Genomic DNA, 19,334 nt, shown 5'->3' with positions numbered 1-19,334 from the left:
CCTCTATGGAATTACATATCTGCCATAAACTGAAAGAGCGTAAAGACAACTGAGCGGGCGTATTTAGGAACTGAGTGAGTGAACCTTAAAACCGCGCAGGCGCAATTCTAACTGAGAAGTGATCTTGTGCGGTCAAAACATGACTGCCTTCATGCCCCACCTTAGATTAGCCCAGCTACACTGCAGGCCTGTGCATTTCCAGAGTATCAGAAAACCCCCCAGAAATAATCTAAATTAGTGTGTGTATTTCTTTACTTCCTGCGGTCTAGTACCAACTGACCCACAGACCGGTACCGGTACAGTACTTTCACTGCTGTAAAGTATAAAACACAACAAATATATATTTGTTCTTTCTGCTTACAGTTTCCTTAAATGTTCATGATTGTGTTCTTCAGTGACTCCTGGTCGTTTGTTGTGGTGTTTGCAGGTAGTGAAGGTCCTGGAGTCCCGGTGAGCTCAGTTCCAGCCTCTGAGATTCCCTACAGTCTGTCCTTTTCTGCACGAGTGTCCTCTCCTCGTCCAGTTTCCAAAGTAGAGTCCAGCTGTTCTCTGGAGCCTCTTCAGTACCTGAACACTGATCACACAGAGGCTGCTGTAAGTAAACAGCTGTGAGAAGTAGTTGTTGCTGAAAAGAAGATACAAAGGTTTCTTCATCTTTGTGTTGTTGGTGTGCAGGTGAAGCTGGCTGCAGGACACAAGTTTGACAGAGATGTTGAGCTGCTGATTTATTACAAAGATGCTCACCAGCCCTCTGCTGTGGTGGAGACAGGACAGGACTCTGCTGAGCCTGGTGAGAGAAAACTTGTTTTTGTGTCTACACATGAAATTAGTACAAACTAGAATGTGTGTATTTTGTGGTTCCTGTTGTGTTTCAGGGACTCTGATGGGTGTTCCTGTGGTGATGGTTAGTCTGTACCCAGAGTTCCCAGAGTCTGTGATGTCCAAACGCACCTCATGTGGAGAGTTTGTGTTCTTGGTGGATCGATCTGGAAGCATGCAGTGTCCGACCAATAACAGGAACCAGCAAGAGACTCGCATCCGCAGTGCAAGGGTATTCATCCAGTGTTCAGTCAGTCATGAAAACCTTTCTATCTGTGTGAGATCATGGTCTTCATCAGCTTCTATTCTCTCTCAGGATACTCTGCTGCTCCTGTTGAAGAGTTTACCAATGGGCTGCTACTTCAATATCTATGGTTTTGGAGACGGATATGATCACATTTTCCCGTCAGTGATTGAGTTCAATATTATTATTTATGTCTTATCTTCTATAAATTAATGTGGATTTCTGCGGTTTCTTGTTAAAAATGTGGCTTGCTTTAAAAATGAGTTAAAATTGTGTGTAATCTTGGTAAATGATGTGTCATGGTGCAGTCTTCCCTTTGACCTTTGTGTGTTTCTGATGGCAGGCAGAGTGTGGAATACAGTGAGAAGAGCATGGAGGAGGCTCTGAAGAAAGTTGAGGTAATGCAGGCTGATCTGGGAGGAACAGAGATTCTTCAGCCCCTCCAACACATTTACAGTCAGCCCTGCATCTCCAACCAGCCTAGACAGGTATTTCATATTTCTCTGTTATCCTAAATTTCACATGTGTCAAACTCAAGGCCCGCGGGCCGAATGTGGCCCGCCGTGTCATTTTATGTGGCGCGCGAGAGCATAAAAGTTTTTAATTTCTTAAAGTAAAAATTGTAGTTGATTATATATTATTTATGTGTAGCTGCTATTGTAATTATTCAATGTTTGCAGGTCTTAACATATGTTTTCTATGCAACTGTAATTTTCACTTAAAAAGTTATAATAAATTAACAATGAGTTATTTAGCATAATAATAATTACTTAATAAATAATAATAATAATAATAATTAAGGAGCAACATTAAGGAGTAGTTACGTTTATTTTTCATTACATTTAGTTACATGTGGAAGTTCTATCTGGCCCTTTGAGGACAGCCACTATGCTGATCTGACCCTCAGTGAAAATGAGTGTGACACGCCTGCTCTATTTCATAACTCCACATGTAGAAACAGCAAGTTAACGATTTTCAGCAATAAGATATTAAAGTTTTTATAAATGATCTTACATCAACTATTTCATGGCATTAAGCTTCTCACACAGGAGGCTCATATCTCCTGATTAAATCTTTCAAATGTATTTGAATTTCTTCTTAGATTCTGATATGTGGTAATATACTGCCTTGCGAAAGTATTCGGCTCCCTTGAACTTTTCAACCTTTTGCCAAGGTTGTGTCTCCCAGGTGGCTTGTGGCAAACTTTAAACAACACTTCCTATGGATATCTTTAAGATACAGCTTTCTTCATGCCACTCTTCCATAAAAGTCAGATTTGTGCAGTATACAGCTGATTGTTGTCCTATGGACAGACTCTCCCACCTCAGCTGTAGATCTCTGCAGTTCATCCAGAGTGATCATGGGCCTCTTGGCTTCATTTCTCTAGGGGTGTGACGATAACCGCACCACCGCACTTTTTTTTTTTTAATTCTGCATATGGTGCATGATTGGAACTATAATAAACACATTAAACACATTCATCTTTGCTGATAATTTACTTTTTCTGCTAGTCCTGTGTTCAGACTTCCAAGGGCTTCTGGGGGAAACGTTTCATTACTGTTCTCCTTCACTCCCTGCGCTGCGCCTGTCACTCCCTCTTGCGCTGCACGCGCTCCCTCTAACACACACAAGCGCGCTGTTTCAGCAGCACATACACATCCTCATTCTTCAACATAAGTTTTCGTCTTGCGAGGAAATGCGTTGTAATTATTAATTTCGATTGTATTCATTTCCATTATAAGCTGCGTGCGTTCTTGAGTGCGCGACACGGCCGCCCCCGCCGGAGGATTTTGTGTTGGGGGGGAGTTATAACTGTTCTCATTCACTCTGTAACACCATACATGAACGCGCACTGTTAGAGTGCGATGAATATCACTACATGTTTTCTTTGGAAAATATTTTGTGCAACGCAAAGTTAGGTGTCTGTAAAACAAAGGCGGAGCCTCCTGCCCCGCGTTCTTCATGGGTGTCAGGCTTCATGGCTACTGGAAAGGTGACAAAGTGTCTGCAGTCTGTTTATTACTGGGCAGTATATAATATTCTGAGAAGATGTCTGTACCAGAGAGCACAGGTGAAGCCTTGCATGCAGCTCCAGAGCAGTCCACTGCAGAAGAATCAACATGCACCCCCAACACACGTGTGCGCCTCTTCCTCCTACACACACAGTGCGCTGACACACTCACACACATAGTCATTCTACACACCTATATAGTTAGTTCATTAGATGGATAGTTAGTTGTTACTGTTATTTGTTAATACAGAATACTGCGTTGTAATTGTGTTCAACCACAACACCGCGCCCCCTGCTGGTTCATCACAGCGGTGATCAAAAATCCCACAGCGCCACAGCTCAAGTCTTCTCCTTGTCTGAGCTGAAAATTTAGACCAGGGATGTCAACGTCAAATGCACAGAGGGCCAAAAAAACAAATTGGCTATAAGCCGAAGGTCAGACTGGTTCAATGTTTATTAAATCATATTGAAATGGTTGCATGTAGCCTATTGAACCAAGACCTAATACAGTGTATTATTTAATGATTAAATGAATGATCGGGAAAACATTTTTCAGCAGGCACACAGACAAGAACAAACTGCCTTCAAAGAAAAATCACATGTCCTGTACATTAAATGAATAAAGTAATATTTTCTTATGGCTCTGTCAGTATGTTAAAGAGAAAACATTTTCAACGGGCAAACAGCAAAAAAGCAATTTTCCTTCAAAAACAAAATATGTTCCTTATATTAAGATAAATGCATAAATGAAACTGCATGTATTATGAACTGAAAATGCAATATTATGCTGCTCTATTATCCTACCAATTACTGCTTCAAATAGTAAAATGAGAAAATATAGAATGAATCACTTCAGTTGTATTCTTTCTCATGGTTCTTGTCTGCAATTTCCCCTGAGTCCATTAACTGAAAAATAAATATAAATAAAAAAAAATAAAAAAGATAAAATAAAATAAAATGCCAAAAATTATGGCACACAGACAAAAAAATACTTCCTTAAAAGAAAAATCCCATGTCTTGTAGAAACAAATGTAAAAATTTAACTGAATTAAAAACTAAATATACGTTAATGCTCTGTGATGCTCCCTTGTCTGAGGATGAGCCTGATACTTGGTGGTGTCTCATCTTTTGTACAAGTTCATCAATGTTCGGGGTAAGGCTCTGAGCTGAGGAAATCCTCAGGATTGAGTGAAGGTGCTGATCAGTAACACGGTTCCTGTGTGATGTTTTGTTTAGCTTCATCAAAGAGAACAGTCTTCACACAGGTATGTGCTGCCAAACATAGACAGCGTCTACGTAATTTACATTCTGTAAATGAAACGGCAACAATCATTAATGAATTCTCCTCTATATCAGACTATTCCATTAATTGGAATAAGTCTGTTTTATTACCACTGAACAGTAATGCAGAGCAAAGACTCAAAATACCAGTTAAATCAGGAAATATCAAATATCTAGGTATCAATTTTTCCCCCAAACTATCAGAACTGGTGCAGCTAAACCACACCCCATTAATGAAAGACATACAGGACGATCTAACACGCTGGACCAACCTGCCTCTGTCCCTTATGGGCAAGGTAGCCACGGTAAAAATGAAAATCTTACCCAAAGTTAATTATCTATTCTCGATGATTCCCACACAACCGCCATTAAAATGGTTCAAAGCATTAGACTCATCCATATCAAGCTTTTTATGGAACAATAAACCTGCAACAATTAGTCTAAAAACTTTAAAATCTGCAAAAAGCTGTGGAGGATTAGAATTACCTAACTTCCACAATTACTTTCTTGCAAATAAATTACAATACATCTTAAAATGGTTAAAAAATAATCCAGAAACCAACTCATGGTTAGACTTGGAACAGGCGTTATGTGGAAAGATCAACCTGTCAGATCTTCCATTTATTAGCCAAACAGTTAAAAAACAGGATTGTTTCAAAAGTATTAATATAAATGCCACTTTAACAGCCTGGTGGGAATTTCTCAAAATATCAAAATCATCAATTCAACCATGCAAAATGACACCCATCTGGAACAACCCAGACATCCTTATAAACAAAAACATGATCCACTTCCCAGCTTGGCAAGCAGGGGGCATAAAACAACTAGAGCACACAAATATTGCTAGAAGATTCATAACTCCCCAGGAACTTCAAGACAAACATGGAATAAATAACTTCTTGGAATATCAGCAACTTAAATCAATTATTACTAAATAGTTTAAATACAGAGACAACAATTTAAAACCACCAGATGTAGTTACCACTCTGATTAATTTCTCAATGAATAAAACTCTCTCCAAAATATACAAACTTTTATGTAATTGAGATAATAATATTTCCCCTTCCAACAACAAAACGGGATGCGGATTTGAGCATCAGCACAGATGGAAGCTTCTGGTCAGAATTTTGTCTAAACACCTTTAAACTGACAAAAAGTCCAAATCTGCAGCTAATCCATTTCAAAACTCTTCACAGAATTTACTACACTGGACAGAGGATGTTCAAGTTGGGTCTCAGTAACTCAGACATTTGTCAGCACTGCGTCGTAATCTACCCGACAGTTACATGCATGCACTGTGGTTCTGGGGGGGGGGGGCGACGCTTTCCGGCTCCTCTCTCTCTGTGTGGGGTGGGTGGTGCCGGGCCTGGGGTGTCGGCGCCTTCGGGGGGTGGGGCCCCTGGGCTGGGTGGGCCTGGCCCCTTTGCTGGGGGGGGGGGGGGGGAGGGGGGGGCTAGGGGACAGCTGTTTGACCACCGGGGGACAGTCTACCAGCTGTCCCCAACTTACCCCCTTCCTCATGTAACCTCATATTGGGGTGAGGGGGTGGGGGGTTTAGCCTGCGATGCGCCTTGGGGGGGGCTACTTGGCAGTGGCCCCCCTCCTATGGTTGCCGTATGGAGTGGGCCCCCCCTCTTTCGGTTTTATTTGCACCTTAGACATGTAGGGTCCTTGGTAGGGGGGGTGCTTGGACATCACTGCCAGCAAGCAGCAGATGTCCTCCTAGCACCCTACCCGCCAATTTTAACCGCACCTTAGACATTTAGGACCCCTTGGTGGGGAGGGTGAGGGGACATCACTGTGAGTAATCAGGAGATGTCCCCTTAGTGCCTTGCCCACCAATTGTAACTGCACCCCCCTTAGTACACCCCCCCCTCCCCCCTCAATATATACATTCCAACATAAACACACACACATGCACACACACACCCTCTCAAACACACATACACGCACACACATTTTGCAAGGAAGGTGGGGCCTAGGACCATCTGTCCCCTAGCCCTTCCCTGGTGGGGGGTGCGGGCCCCTTGGCGACGGCGGCCGTGTCCCCTGGGTGCCGGCTTCCTGTTGGTGTCCCTGGGGGGTGGGTCCTGGTCCTTGCCCCTGAGCGCTGGGCCCCGCCAAATTTCCAACTGTGGCCGAGCCTGGTCGGGCCATGTTTACAACACCCCTTGTGGCCCCCTTTTTTCCCCGGGGTCCCCCCTCCTGGGTGGGGGCGTCGGGCCCCTGCCTTGCTCCTCCCTGGACCAACCGTGGGCCGGGTGGGTGGCTGCCTGGAGTGCGGAGCGGGTCTCCCTTGGGGGGTCCTGGCTCGTACCTGGGGTTGGGGCGGGGGGATGCCCGGAACTCCTGGGTGGTGATGGGGTGCTCGTCTGGGGCTGTGGGCGTCCTTCTCCGGTGGGGCCCTGCGTTGGGCTCTCCCGGCGCGGCGGGGGGGCTACTCTCCTGGTTGGGCTGGGGCGGCGCTCTCTTTCCCTCCGTGCTTCCCTGCTCTCTGGCTCTGGGGTCCTGCTGGCCCTGGCTTGGGTGGCGGTCTTGGTCGCCCGGGGGGCGGTTGTTCTCTGCCTGTTCCCGTGTGGCGTTGGCCTGCTGCGGCGGGGGTCTTGGGGTGGGGATGGCTGGGCACTCTCCCTCCTTTTCACGTTCCACCATCGCGCAGCTCGGCCATTGTGTCGGGGATGAAACGTGCAAACTCAGCAGCACCCACTCTGTCATACTTTTCCTTCAGTGTGTCATTGCACTGAAGCTCAATAACTCCATTTGTAGGTTTGGTGGTGCGCTTTCCACGTAAACTGCAAAAGGATTGCCGAGCAGTTGAAACCTGCATTTTTGGGCTTCAAAGTCAGCAAATCGGCGTCGGAAGTCGGCGGCACGTATGTTGAGTTTGTCAGCAAACTGGAACACAGCGGTAGAGAGCTTCTCTTTCATGGTCTGGCAACTGGGAAAGTGGCTCAAGTTTTCTTTCCGCATCTGCGTCTCCCACAGACTCAGCTTGGTTTTAAACGCCTGCACTGTACTGTACATATCAGAGATGACACGCCCCCGTCCATGCAGCTGCAGGTTCATCACATTCAGATGGCTCGTGATGTCGCACAGCAATGCCATTTCAGTCAGACAACTCTTGCAGAAGAATATTTATTTCACAACATCTTTAGGTTGGCATTCACAACTTGATTCACAACTTCGTTTTGGAATAAGGCTCCGTTCAATTCCTTGAGATAATTCTTTTCCTTACACTTTCGGGGAACAAAACCCCCAACACCAATATCATCCAGAGGAAGAAAATGTGAATGTATAATCACTGTGTAAATAACATGAGGTGTGTTTTCGGCGGCATTGCATTTTTATTTCATTCCATTTTCCAGTATGACTGCTATGTGTTTACCTGGCACCATTGACCATTGGGACGCTCCCATTCGAGAACCACTCTACGAAAGGAACATGCTATCTAGTGGATCTACTATGTGTTTACCCCGGCATCATTTACCGTTGGGCCGCTCCCGTTCGAGAACCACTCTACGAAGGGGAACATGCTATCTAGTGGATCTACTATGTGTTTACCCCGGCATCATTTACCGTTGGGCCGCTCCCGTTCGAGAACCACTCTACGAAGGGAACATTCTATCTAGTGTATCTGCTATGTGTTTACCCCGGCACCATTGACCGTGGGGCCGCTCCCGTTCGAGAACCACTCTACGAAGGGGAACATGCTATCTAGTGGATCTGCTATGTGTTTACCCGGCACCATTGACCGTTGGGCCGCTTCCGTTCACCAGGGGAGCATACTATCTGAAAGAGAGAGGGAAAAAAATGAAATGGGAGCCAACATAAGTACTCATACCAGGGGCCTGTTTCAGAAAGGAGGTTCAACCAACTCTGAGGTTAAACTTGAACTCTGAGTTGGTCAATCGAGAGATTAACAACTCTGAGTTTTCTGTTTCAGAGAAGCTGATCCGCGTTAGGTCAATCAATTCTGAGTGGACTGATTCGGAGTTAAGCGTGCGCACCGCGACTATAAGAAGCCATTATCAATGGAGCGCACACACACTGCAACACTACCCTTGTATTGATCAAGTGGTATAGGTTTATATGGGATTAAGAAAGTAAGCAGTGCTAGCAAATTGTGTTTCCAAAAAGTAATTGTTACATTAATCTAATTCAATGTCCCTGATTTCATTTTCATGTAGATGCAATCCTGCAGGAATTAAAAGATTATGGCAGCAGCTAAAAATGAAGTATAATAACATAATTCAATCAGGTCAAATTTGAGCATGTCATGGATGTAGGCTTTGTTGACAATATTTGACATATGAAACATCTACATAGCAATACATATCTAATGTTGTTTTCATTGTATATATGTAATTGACTGCAACGAAAAACGGTAAACGGTAAAAACGCTCAAACAAAAACATATGGGGAAATGACAAAAAAAATCAAGTCTAGGTCTCAAAATCCTCGCACGACGTAAATGTAATTCTCTACAAATTAATGCAGCCTCCTCGTCTATTGGGTCCTCCAAAAAAGAACAAGCCATTCTTGTCACTTAGACCGTGTCTGTGTGACGGAAATTTGGGCAATGAAGGTTAAAGCGACAAATACCGCTTCGTCTTTAAAAAGGGGAGGGGACCGGCAAAAACCTTGAGTTAAGGGGATAAAACCTGCTCCCGACCAGGTTAGGTTCACAGCGTAAGTAACCATGGACACTGACTCCGAGTATAAGTTACCTCTCTTTCAGAAACGGGTTTGACTTACTCTGTTTACTCTGGTTTAACAAACCTCCCATTCTGAAACGGAAAACCCAGGGTTTCCCTGATTTCAGGGTTAACCCACTCAGAGTTTACACTTAACCTCCTTTCTGAAACAGGCCCCAGGGGCCTGTTTCAGAAAGGAGGTTCAACCAACTCTGAGGTTAAACTTGAACTCTGAGTTGGTCAATCGAGAGATTAACAACTCTGAGTTTTCTGTTTCAGAGAAGCTGATTGGAGTTAGTTCAATCAACTCTGAGTGGACTGATTCGGAGGTAAGCGTGCGCACCGCGACTATAAGAAGCCGTTATCTATGGAGCGCAGATATTACGAGTCACCATGGCAACCGTGGAAAAAAAGAGGTCTGCGTATTTTTCGCCAGCTGAACTTGACGTGCTGCTGCAGAGTTACAATGAATATGAGCACATATTCCGGAAGAAAAGCAACACCGCTGCATCTGCAAAACAGAGACAGTTAGCGTGGGAAAACATAGCTGCTCAAGTTAATCCCTAAGTTTGTATTTAAATCATTGTTATAAAATATTGGCTGTAATAACTTTTTAAATAGCGTTAGGTGTGAAATAAAAATGGCGATATTTAGGTGTACTTTTGAAGTGTTATTCCTGGTGTAATTGCATGAAATGCTGCATAGTGTACAGAACCAATGGGGGGGGGGGGGTGGATTTAACGTCGGTAATGTTTAGAGGACTTTTTTTTGTTAACCTTCCCCTCTTGCAAACGTTGGTCAGTTTAATATTAATACATTCAATTGTGTTTTTAAAAGTGAACTTTTGTCTACCCTTGTATTGATCAAGTGGTATAGGTTTATATGGGATTAAAAAATTAAGCAGTACTAGCAAATTGTGTTTCCTAAAAGTAATTGTTACATTAATCTAATCCAATGTCCCTGATTTCATTTTCGTGTAGATGTAATCCTGCAGGAATTAAAAGAACATGGCAGCAGCTAAAAATGAAGTATAAAAACATAATTCAATCAAGTAAATTTGAGCATGTCATGGATGGAGGCTTTGTTGACAATATTTGACATATGAAACATCTACATAGCAATACATATCTAATGTTTTCATTGTATATATGTAATTGACTGCAACGAAAAACGGTAACGCTCAAACAAAAACGTATGGGGAAATGACAAAAAAATCGAGTCTAGGTCTCAAAATCCTCGCACAACGTAAATGTAATTCTCTACGAATTAATGCAGCGTCCTCGTCTATTGGGTCCTCCAAAAAAGGACAAGCCATTCTTGTCACTTGTCTCTGTGTGACGGAAATTTGAGCAATGAAGGTTAAAGCGAAAAATACCGCTTCGTCTTTAAAAAGGGGAGGGGACCGGCAGAAACCTTGAGTTTAGAGAATAAAACCTGCTCCCGACCAGGTTAGGTTCACAGCGTAAGTAACCATGGACACTGACTCCGAGTATAAGTTACCTCTCTTTCAGAAACGGGTTTGACTTACTCTGCTTTCTCTGGTTTAACAAACCTCCCATTCTGAAACGGAAAACCCAGGGTTTCCCTGATTTCAGGGTTAACGCACTCAGAGTTTACACTTAACCTCCTTTCTGAAACAGGCCCCCGATCTCAGAACGTAAAGCCCACGTCCGCAAACGCTGTGCGGAACTATAATTTTAGCCGCCATGAACGACCCGTATGATGACACTAACTTACATCCAATACAATGCTCCCGATGACATCCTATGCCATGCTGAAATAACCCCATATCCGAAGCTTCCATCTCATACTATGACGGGCTTAACGGCCATAAACATTTCATTTGGCATAATATTTACACAAGCTTAGTAACATCCATTATTCGAAGCTTCCATCACACTATGACGGGCTCAACGCCATAAACTTCCATTATGCATTCTACTTACACGAGCTCAGTAACTTCCATTATTACGAACTTCCAACGACAATACTACAACGAGCTCAACGGCCAGAATTACTATGAGTCATTGACACACTAACATAAATGAACTTACGAACCAATTTTGAGCTCCATCGCATACTAATTAATTTTATTTATTTATTTATTTTTAAATCGTCAATGCTTGTTTTTATATTTTGATGTGTTTTAATGTAAAGCACTTTGTTATATTTTTATATGAAAAGTGCTTTATAAATAAAGTTTGAATTAAATTGAATTGAATTAAAACCCAGAACATCCTAAAAAAAAATTTAGGCTTCCACCTGGCAAATAATTTTCTTTCAACATATATAATCCAAGAATTTCACATCCCTTCTGCCGCTGACATATAGATTGATTCAAGTCAGAAGTGTCATTGGAACGCAGAGGAGGTCCACCACCCCTTCACTTTCAGTGCAGCAATAGGTACGTTGAGCAGTCATCGTTGCAGCACCAGATCAGGGAATGCAGAGGTGACAATTGCCAGAAATGGAGCAGCTGACCGGGGAGTCAGCGTTCGCAGGCTCAGGATGCGATGAATAGATAAAGACAAAACCAGTATTAGTCTCGGCAAAGAACATATAAATAACCCAGAAACTGATCAGTGTCAAAATGCTTGAGTTAAATGGAATAACAGTGCTTTTAAAAGAACAAATCTGAGAAAGTGAAATTCGGTAGGAGTTAAGGAAAAGTCCCATTGTGGAGTCATCGCACAATAGAAACCACCAGAATCACAAATTCCAACAGAGAAGTGACAGTGAAATACAGAACCTGCACGAAATCTTAACACCAAATTTTATGTATACCAGTGGCAATAGAAGTAACCTTTAAAAGTTCCAGAGGGACGCACCTTCACAAGGTCACCGAGGAGCAGGCGATGGGAAGGGTAACCAAGGACCAAGGAGATTGTAGATGAGGAAGGTCAACATCCCACATAGCAATGGATTGCGGCTCGGCCGGATTTGATTCTTGTATCTGATAATAGTGAATCTCGAATAGGTGGGCAAAAAGCACAGACTACTGAAATGAATTGACCAAGGACGTCTGGATACTCCAAAGACGGGATGAACGACGTGCAGCACAACGCGAGAGATTACATAGGGGCAGAGAGGCACGCATCATAAACCAAAGATCTGAGCAGAAACAAATCCGGACGGCGGAGACCCATCCGTCTTCCTTAAATACAGTGGAACCGAAATCCAAAACGAGTGTCTGACGGAAGAATTTAAAGAGATGGCATAGTCAGCCGAGCGCAAACGAAACCAGAAGGAACACGAGGAAAAAGCCGCCGATGCCAAAATTAAAAGCGGAGGAACCGAGGCGCCGACAGTTCCCACACAATCGCGTCAAACCTGAACGTCCGAGTGTCACCTTAGGGCCGATCCAAAACAGAAAATGTGCCCTGAGAAAAGCCCATCATGAACTGCAAGTCCCAGGGTCCTTAAGGGCGTGACGTCACAGATGACTGCGACAAGCAAGAAAAAACCCGGAAGAAAACACATCACAGAAGCCGAGGCAAACGCACGCCGCTCACCAAACATTCCGGCGACTACGGCACCCAAAAACGCTGAGACATCTCCCGATCCCCACAGACAACCCGGAATGTGGCAGGACACCGCTCCGTAGACACGCAACGCGACACGCAGACACGCGACACGAGACCCGCGGCTCCGAAGACGCGCCAGGAGCCGGCAGCCGAAAATATAGGGGCAGACGCGGGGAGACGGACGTCCCTCCCCCCGTAAGAACGGGGGAGAACACCATGACGCAGAAGGAGAACAGCGGGCACAGAGAACTGCAAAGAATGAGCGCTGAAGGTAAAAAAGAATGAACAATTGTACACCTGACTTAAATAGGACGCTGAGCAGGTGAGTTAATTGACTGACCTGCCCTAGGGGAGTAACCTGTAATTCTGCAGTGTCTGCCCGAAATGCGACGAGTCGCTATTTCACACAGAAAAGTTTCATCTCGGAGCTCTGTTGTGTCTTTCCCTTTGCTTTCCATGAACAGACAGATCTCCTCACGCAGCTCGAAACATCTTTGCAGCACCTTTCCCTGGCTTAGCCATCACACCTCTGTGTGATAGGGCAAGTCACCATACTCTGTATCTAACTCGCCCAGAAATGCCTTGAACTGGCGGTGATTTAAACCTCTTGCTCTGATGAAGTTAACTGCCCGCGTTATGGTGCTCATTACATGTTCCATTTTCAAGGCTTTGCCACACAACGACTCCTGGTGTATTATGCAGTGATAAGCTGTCAGCTCACCTGTGACGTTTTCCTCCCGGATCCTCTCACGCATCCTTGCGACCAATCCACTCCTGTGCCCACACATCGCGGGTGCTCCGTCTGTTGTCAGTCCCACGAGTTTTTCCCAAGGCAGGCCCATCTCATTTACACATCTGGATACTTCTTCATACAGATCTTGTCCTGTAGTTGTGCCATGCAAAGGACGAAATGCCAAAAGCTCTTCTGTTATGCTCAGGCTGGAGTCCACTCCACGAATGAAAATTGACAGCTGGGCAATGTCAGATGTGTCGGTGCTCTCATCCACAGCAAGGGAATATGCGATGAAATCTTTTCCCTTTCCCACAAGCTGTTCTTTTAGATTGGTGGAAAGCTGGTCTATACGTTCAGCAACAGTGTTTCTGCTCAGGCTCACGTTTGAAAATAGTTGCCTTTTGTCTGGGCACACTGCGTCACAAACTTTAAGCATACAGTTTTTGATAAACTCTCCCTCTGTAAATGGTCGGGCGGATTTTGCGACCTCTTCTGCCACAATAAAACTCGCCTTGACGGCAGCTCCGCTTTGTGATTTTGCAATTGTGAACAGAGCCTGCTGGGACTTAAGACCTCGTTTTAATTCTTCCACCTTCTGTAGCCTTTGTTCCGTGTCCATATTCTTGTCTTGTCTAAAGCTGATGCTAAACACAGAGTGCCAAAAAAACTTTATTTCTTCAGATATGCTTTGGCAATTTCTATTCACCGGGAAAGGCAACTCACCTTCTCGCTTGCATCTGGAAATATCTGTACAGTTTTATTTGTCATACAACTTGTATTAAAAGTTGTACATTTATTTCACAGTAACAGTTTTTTTTTAACTCGGCTTCTGTGTGCTTTTGTGTGACTTCTGTCTTTCCTCTCAGTTGTTTGTCTTCACTGATGGAGAGGTGGGGAACACAAAGGAAGTTCTAGATCTAATTAGGAAGAATGCAGGTTCCCACAGGTGAAAGCACTAAAACACAGATTCACTGCATGTGTCCTGTGTTTGTGTGTTGTGTGTTTAACACCAGTGTGTTGTTTGCAGGTGTTTCTCTTTTGGGATTGGAGAAGGAGCCAGCTCTGCTCTCATCAATGGGTTGGCTCAGGAGGGCAGAGGTCACGCTCAGTTCATCACAGGAAGTGACAGGATGCAGGCCAAAGTAAAATAACAAACAACTAAATTCAATAAAACGCCTTTATTGAGCAAAATAAACATTTATATGTTATTCACTGTTTCCTAACCATCAGGTGATGCAGTCACTGAAATTTGCACTACAGCCTGTTGTCAAAGACATCTCTGTCACATGGGATTTACCAAAGAGAGTGTCTGCCACTGTCCTCTCTCCACCAATCACAACAATTTTCCAGGGTCAGAGGTCACTGGTTTATGCCCAACTGTGTGGAAAGGTACTGGTGAGATCTCCTTCAGGTTTTGTGTAGAAGTTGTGTGTTTGTGCATGCATTGGTCTCTAAACTGTATTTTGTTTTGTCAGAGTTCCCAAACAGACTGCAGTGTGACGGTGAATTACACTCTGGGAGATCATCCCTATGAGAGCAAACAACAGTTTAACCTCAATCCTGCAAAGGACACTGGGTAATACACATTCCTATTTATTGTGTTTTTCTGAGTTAAATGTTATAAAACATTAATTCTACAAATAAATTCTAATGTTTTCAAGTTATACAGAACAAACATAAAATTGACAAACATTTGTCAACATCCTGTGAATAAGCTAAGAACTAAAAGCAAATTGTCAGAATTTCTTCTGGTAGTTTCGACTGTTGCTGCTGTGAAGGTCTGACCCCAATGACTGAAACCCAAGAGCAGAGAAGAATCAGGCTGAGTCTGTAGAATGCGCCAAGCAGCAATGTAATTCATAAAACGCCACAAGGTGGAAACATGAAAACAAATCTCCTCACTGGAGGGAAATCTGCAGAAAGACAGAAGTATGCAAAGTAAAAAAAACAAACAAACAAAGGACTTGCAGACTTCAGTGTCGGCTGAGCAGGAGAACCACAGACCTAACAGGGACGCACCGACACTGTGGACTGAGTTGTAACGATCATCTATTTATTTTAGTGCTCTTTAGCGTACCTAGATTCTTTAAATTGATATATTTACACAACAGATTCAACTCTTTGTTATTCAGTTTCTTTTTATGCAACAAAAGAAAACCAAACCAACTCAAAAAACCCAAATGGCATATTAATTCTCGGTCTTTTAAAACGATTTGTTTTCTGTAAAGGTCCCGTTAATGTCCGTGATGTTGCGTCTTCCTTTCAGAGTTTACAGTAACTCCCGCTCCAAACACGTCATCCATAACGAAACGAAATCCAGACATAAGAAGGGAATCTTCTCACCCATAATTCGATTGTCCAGGCGAGTCCAAACTGAAATAAATCCAAAACGAAATCCGATGCGTCTGTGTTAGATGCGCTTCTTATTTTGTTCTCTCTTCAGGTCCCTTGTAAACTCCCTGAACTTCCTGTCTAGACAGGACGTGCCCCTCCCTCTCTTTCTTTGGTCCCCTTTATCAAATCAGACACACCTCCACACAGAGCACCAGGTGGGGGAGGAAGGAACCATTCAGGACGAGTGACAGTTGGCCTCCAAAACGCAGAGGGAGTCAGAAACAGAAACTAAACACTAAACATGTCATTACATGTGTTGTTTTTGCTGGAGAATAATCGTTTACTTCAGTTTGGTGGCTCTGCTTCAGGTGATAACAAAGGTTGGTGGTATTTCCAGTTTTAGAAGAAATATGCCTTCTGCACAATTTAAAGTGCATGTTACTAAAGAACTGAAGTACCGCCACACAAGGCCAAAGTTTAATATTTGAATCCCCATCCAAGTCGGCTGGTAGATTAAAAATAAATCTACTAGTAAACATATTTTTACTGGCCAAATTATAACACTATCTTACACCGAAATACCTTCTACCTTCTGAATTATTTTAAAGAAAATAAAATTGCATAAGAGTAATTTATAAATTGTTTGAACATGTCTCTATTGTCATATAACTGTAAACTCAAATTCAAACAAGAACAGATTTAAAATGGATTTCCTAATTCTTCTTCCAGGTGATCACATTTTATATTAGGCCATAGCAAAAACAGCCTGAAAACAATATAATGTTTTGGGTTATTGTTATTATATCATAAACATTAAAGCTGCATCTCTCACGAGGACAGGGCAGGAGGATTCAGCACATCTGACAGGGCATAATTTTTGTTGTGACATGAGCTCCATAAAGCTACAAAGATGCTGCTAAAACACAGTGGATTTAATTCTGTTATTATCTTAAAATAGTGTTTTTTTATGAATGTTCTATGAATTTTTTTTTTTTACTGGGGGGGTGGGCAGTGTCTTATATAAGTAGTTTGATGCAAACGTTTACTAGCCATGTGGCAACTAACCCTCTAACTTTTAATCACTAGAGTGGAAAAAAAATACAACAGGCGAATCTTGATTTTCGGACCCCATCAAAATAAAATTCTATTGCGATACTCAGTTCTCTATCCATAAAAAGTTATATTGCAATATATATTGATATCACTTTATCGTCCAGCTCTACTTCTGAGTGTCAAGAATACATTAAAAACATTATAGAATTTTCTGACAAACTCCATAAAAACCGTCATAAAACAGAAAAGTCATCCCTCACTATACAGTCAGACAAGGACAAAAGACTACAAATTGTTTCATTTTATCATCCTCACCTCCCTTTTTCCTTCTCTTCTGTTTGTAGGTTAACAGTCCACAGGTTAGCTGCTCGTATTTTGATTCGTTCTCTGGAGTCTGAGGAAAGAGAGAACAGAGGAAAGTCAGATGAAGACATGAAGAGGAAGGTGGTGGAGCTCAGTGTCCAATCAGGAGTGAGCAGTCATCACACTGCCTTCATTGCTGTCAACAAAGACAATGGTGATGCTGTTCAAGGACCTCTGGTGCGCAGAAATGTTCCAACCCCTGGTGAGTCAGCACCCATCCAGGTGCAGGTGGGGACCCGGTGGGGCCTTAGATTAGATTCTGTGTTTAATCATTTTGTTGCATTTTTTGTTAATTTCTTCTTCCGAAGGTCTTCCAATGATAGCGATGTGTTCTGCTCCTGTGGGTAAGTGAAAATAGGATTGAGAAAATTCAAAAAAAAAAAAAATTTTATTCTTTATTTTTATAATGAAAGAACACACAACAATACGTAAATAAACAGGTTTTATTCTGCTGGAGCAATATTCAGTCATTTCACAGTCTTGTGATGTGGCAATCGCACCAATTCTTGTAATTTCTTTTAAGGTCCTCAACTTTGTTTAATCACCACAGCAATGCTGCAACTTTGGCTAACAGCTCTCATTTATGATGCTGGTCAAACTGTCACTGCCAATCAAGTTTAGAGGCTCAAACAAAACAAACAAAAATCACAGCTAAAGGTCAAGTTTATTGGTTTTTAAATATTCTTCATGAACGTGGACGCAATCGGTTTTGATCGCTTGATAGAAGATCTACCGTTACACTGAGCGATGCAGCAACTAATCTGAAAGACAAGATCATGTCTAGAATGAACACCAGACAACCTTGACTCTACCCACAAGGGTTAAGCTGACATACCTCCTTTTTGAGTGGTGGTATGACAGAGAAGGTTCAGGGTGGGGGAGGTTTGGGGTCTACAGGGCACGAGACCACTTAGCACCCATTCAGGTGCAGGTGGAGACCGGGTGGGGCCATAGATTAGATTCTGTGTTTAATAATTTTGTTGCATTTTGTGTTTATTTCTCCGTTTAAAGATCTTTATCTTCACTATCCCGTGGACCTGTATTGTGCTTCTATAGGTAAGTGAAAATAGGATGGAGACAATTAAAAAATATTATTTTCTATTCTTTATTATTAAAATGAATGAACACACTACAAAATGTAAATAAACAGCTAAAAATTATTTTTAAAGTAATAATTGGGCATTACAGAGATTCTTTTATTTAATATATATTGACATTATTCAGTTTTATTAAAACATTACTTTTCTGTAGTTTGTGACAAAAAACAAATGTTCTTGTTTTTCATGTTGCTGACTTAAATCCCTGTTTACATTTTATTCTAGTGGAGCAATATTCAGTCTCCCAACATTTTGTGATTTGACAATTGCACCAATTCCTGCAAGTTTACTCAAAAAAAAAAAGGTTTTCGATGATTTTATTAAAAGGCATAGATACTTCTCTTTCTGTTGAAGATAAGTCACACTTTTTTCTCCTCCTGTGTCACTGCCAAGGTTTCTCCTGTTCTGTCCACCCCTCTGAGTCTGCATTTCCATTCTTCTGCACCTTTTTTCTCTCTGAAAATACATTTAATAAGCTGGTCTTTCAATTTGATCTGCAACATTTTTTTCACACTGTAGAATAGAAAAGCGGACTCCTCCTGCTCAGCTATAACCACCAATGATCCATGGGGCAAGTGGAGTAGAGATCAACCAATAGGCAGACTATTTATTAGTTATATTGTAGAAATGTATTAGTATTATTTTCCTGACTTTTTTCTTTGAGTATCACAGAAAGTTATTTGGTTATTTTTTATTTCATAAATAGTGTTGTTTAATTACATTAAAAGGATTATTTTTCGATTTCCTGACTTGTGTTCAGTAAAAGAGTGAACGGACGGAATACTGGACTGGCCCTCCTGGTTAGGGAACAATGGAGGCTGGAAACCATAGGCACATTGGAATGGGGAACTTCCCGTAGCGGAGCAGACCAAGGAATTATGAGCATATTCTACCCACAACAATTGAGATGCCCATGTCGACGGCGTTAGGGAGGGAATGCATCTGAGCGCCGTCCCCACCTCCTGGTTTAGCCGCTCGGTCTGGCCGTTGGATAGCGGTTGAAAACCAGAGGAAAGGCTTATGGATGCACCCAACTGGGAACAGAACTCCTTCCAGAAATCAGATGTAACTTGACGCCCCCGGTCAGAAACTATGTCAGTTGGAAGTCTATGAAGCCTGAAGACATGTTGAAGGAGTAACTCAGCTGTTTCCTTGGCAGAGGGCAACTTGGGTAAGTGAGC

At 42.6% G+C, this 19,334-nt stretch overlaps 1 protein-coding gene across 1 annotated transcript in view; it reads left to right on the top strand.

The window, feature by feature from the left end:
- The first annotated feature begins 363 nt into the window (after positions 1-363).
- Positions 364-19,334, top strand: part of LOC101155213 (von Willebrand factor A domain-containing protein 5A-like) — a 30,235-nt gene continuing 11,264 nt past the window's right edge. Inside the window, exons 1-11 of the mRNA XM_020708471.2 lie at positions 364-594; positions 676-790; positions 876-1,051; positions 1,136-1,224; positions 1,407-1,551; positions 14,173-14,252; positions 14,334-14,448; positions 14,537-14,695; positions 14,782-14,882; positions 17,038-17,258; positions 18,068-18,112. Coding sequence (XP_020564130.2) covers positions 373-594; positions 676-790; positions 876-1,051; positions 1,136-1,224; positions 1,407-1,551; positions 14,173-14,252; positions 14,334-14,448; positions 14,537-14,695; positions 14,782-14,882; positions 17,038-17,258; positions 18,068-18,112 — 1,468 coding nt within the window. The 5' untranslated portion in view covers positions 364-372. The remainder of the gene's footprint in view (positions 595-675; positions 791-875; positions 1,052-1,135; positions 1,225-1,406; positions 1,552-14,172; positions 14,253-14,333; positions 14,449-14,536; positions 14,696-14,781; positions 14,883-17,037; positions 17,259-18,067; positions 18,113-19,334) is intronic.

This window comes from Oryzias latipes, chromosome 13 (assembly GCF_002234675.1).
Source record: "Oryzias latipes chromosome 13, ASM223467v1".
Classification (NCBI taxonomy): domain Eukaryota; kingdom Metazoa; phylum Chordata; class Actinopteri; order Beloniformes; family Adrianichthyidae; genus Oryzias; species Oryzias latipes.
The sequence above is the reverse complement of the archived record's forward strand: the minus strand, read 5'-3'. Positions and strand labels throughout refer to the sequence as shown.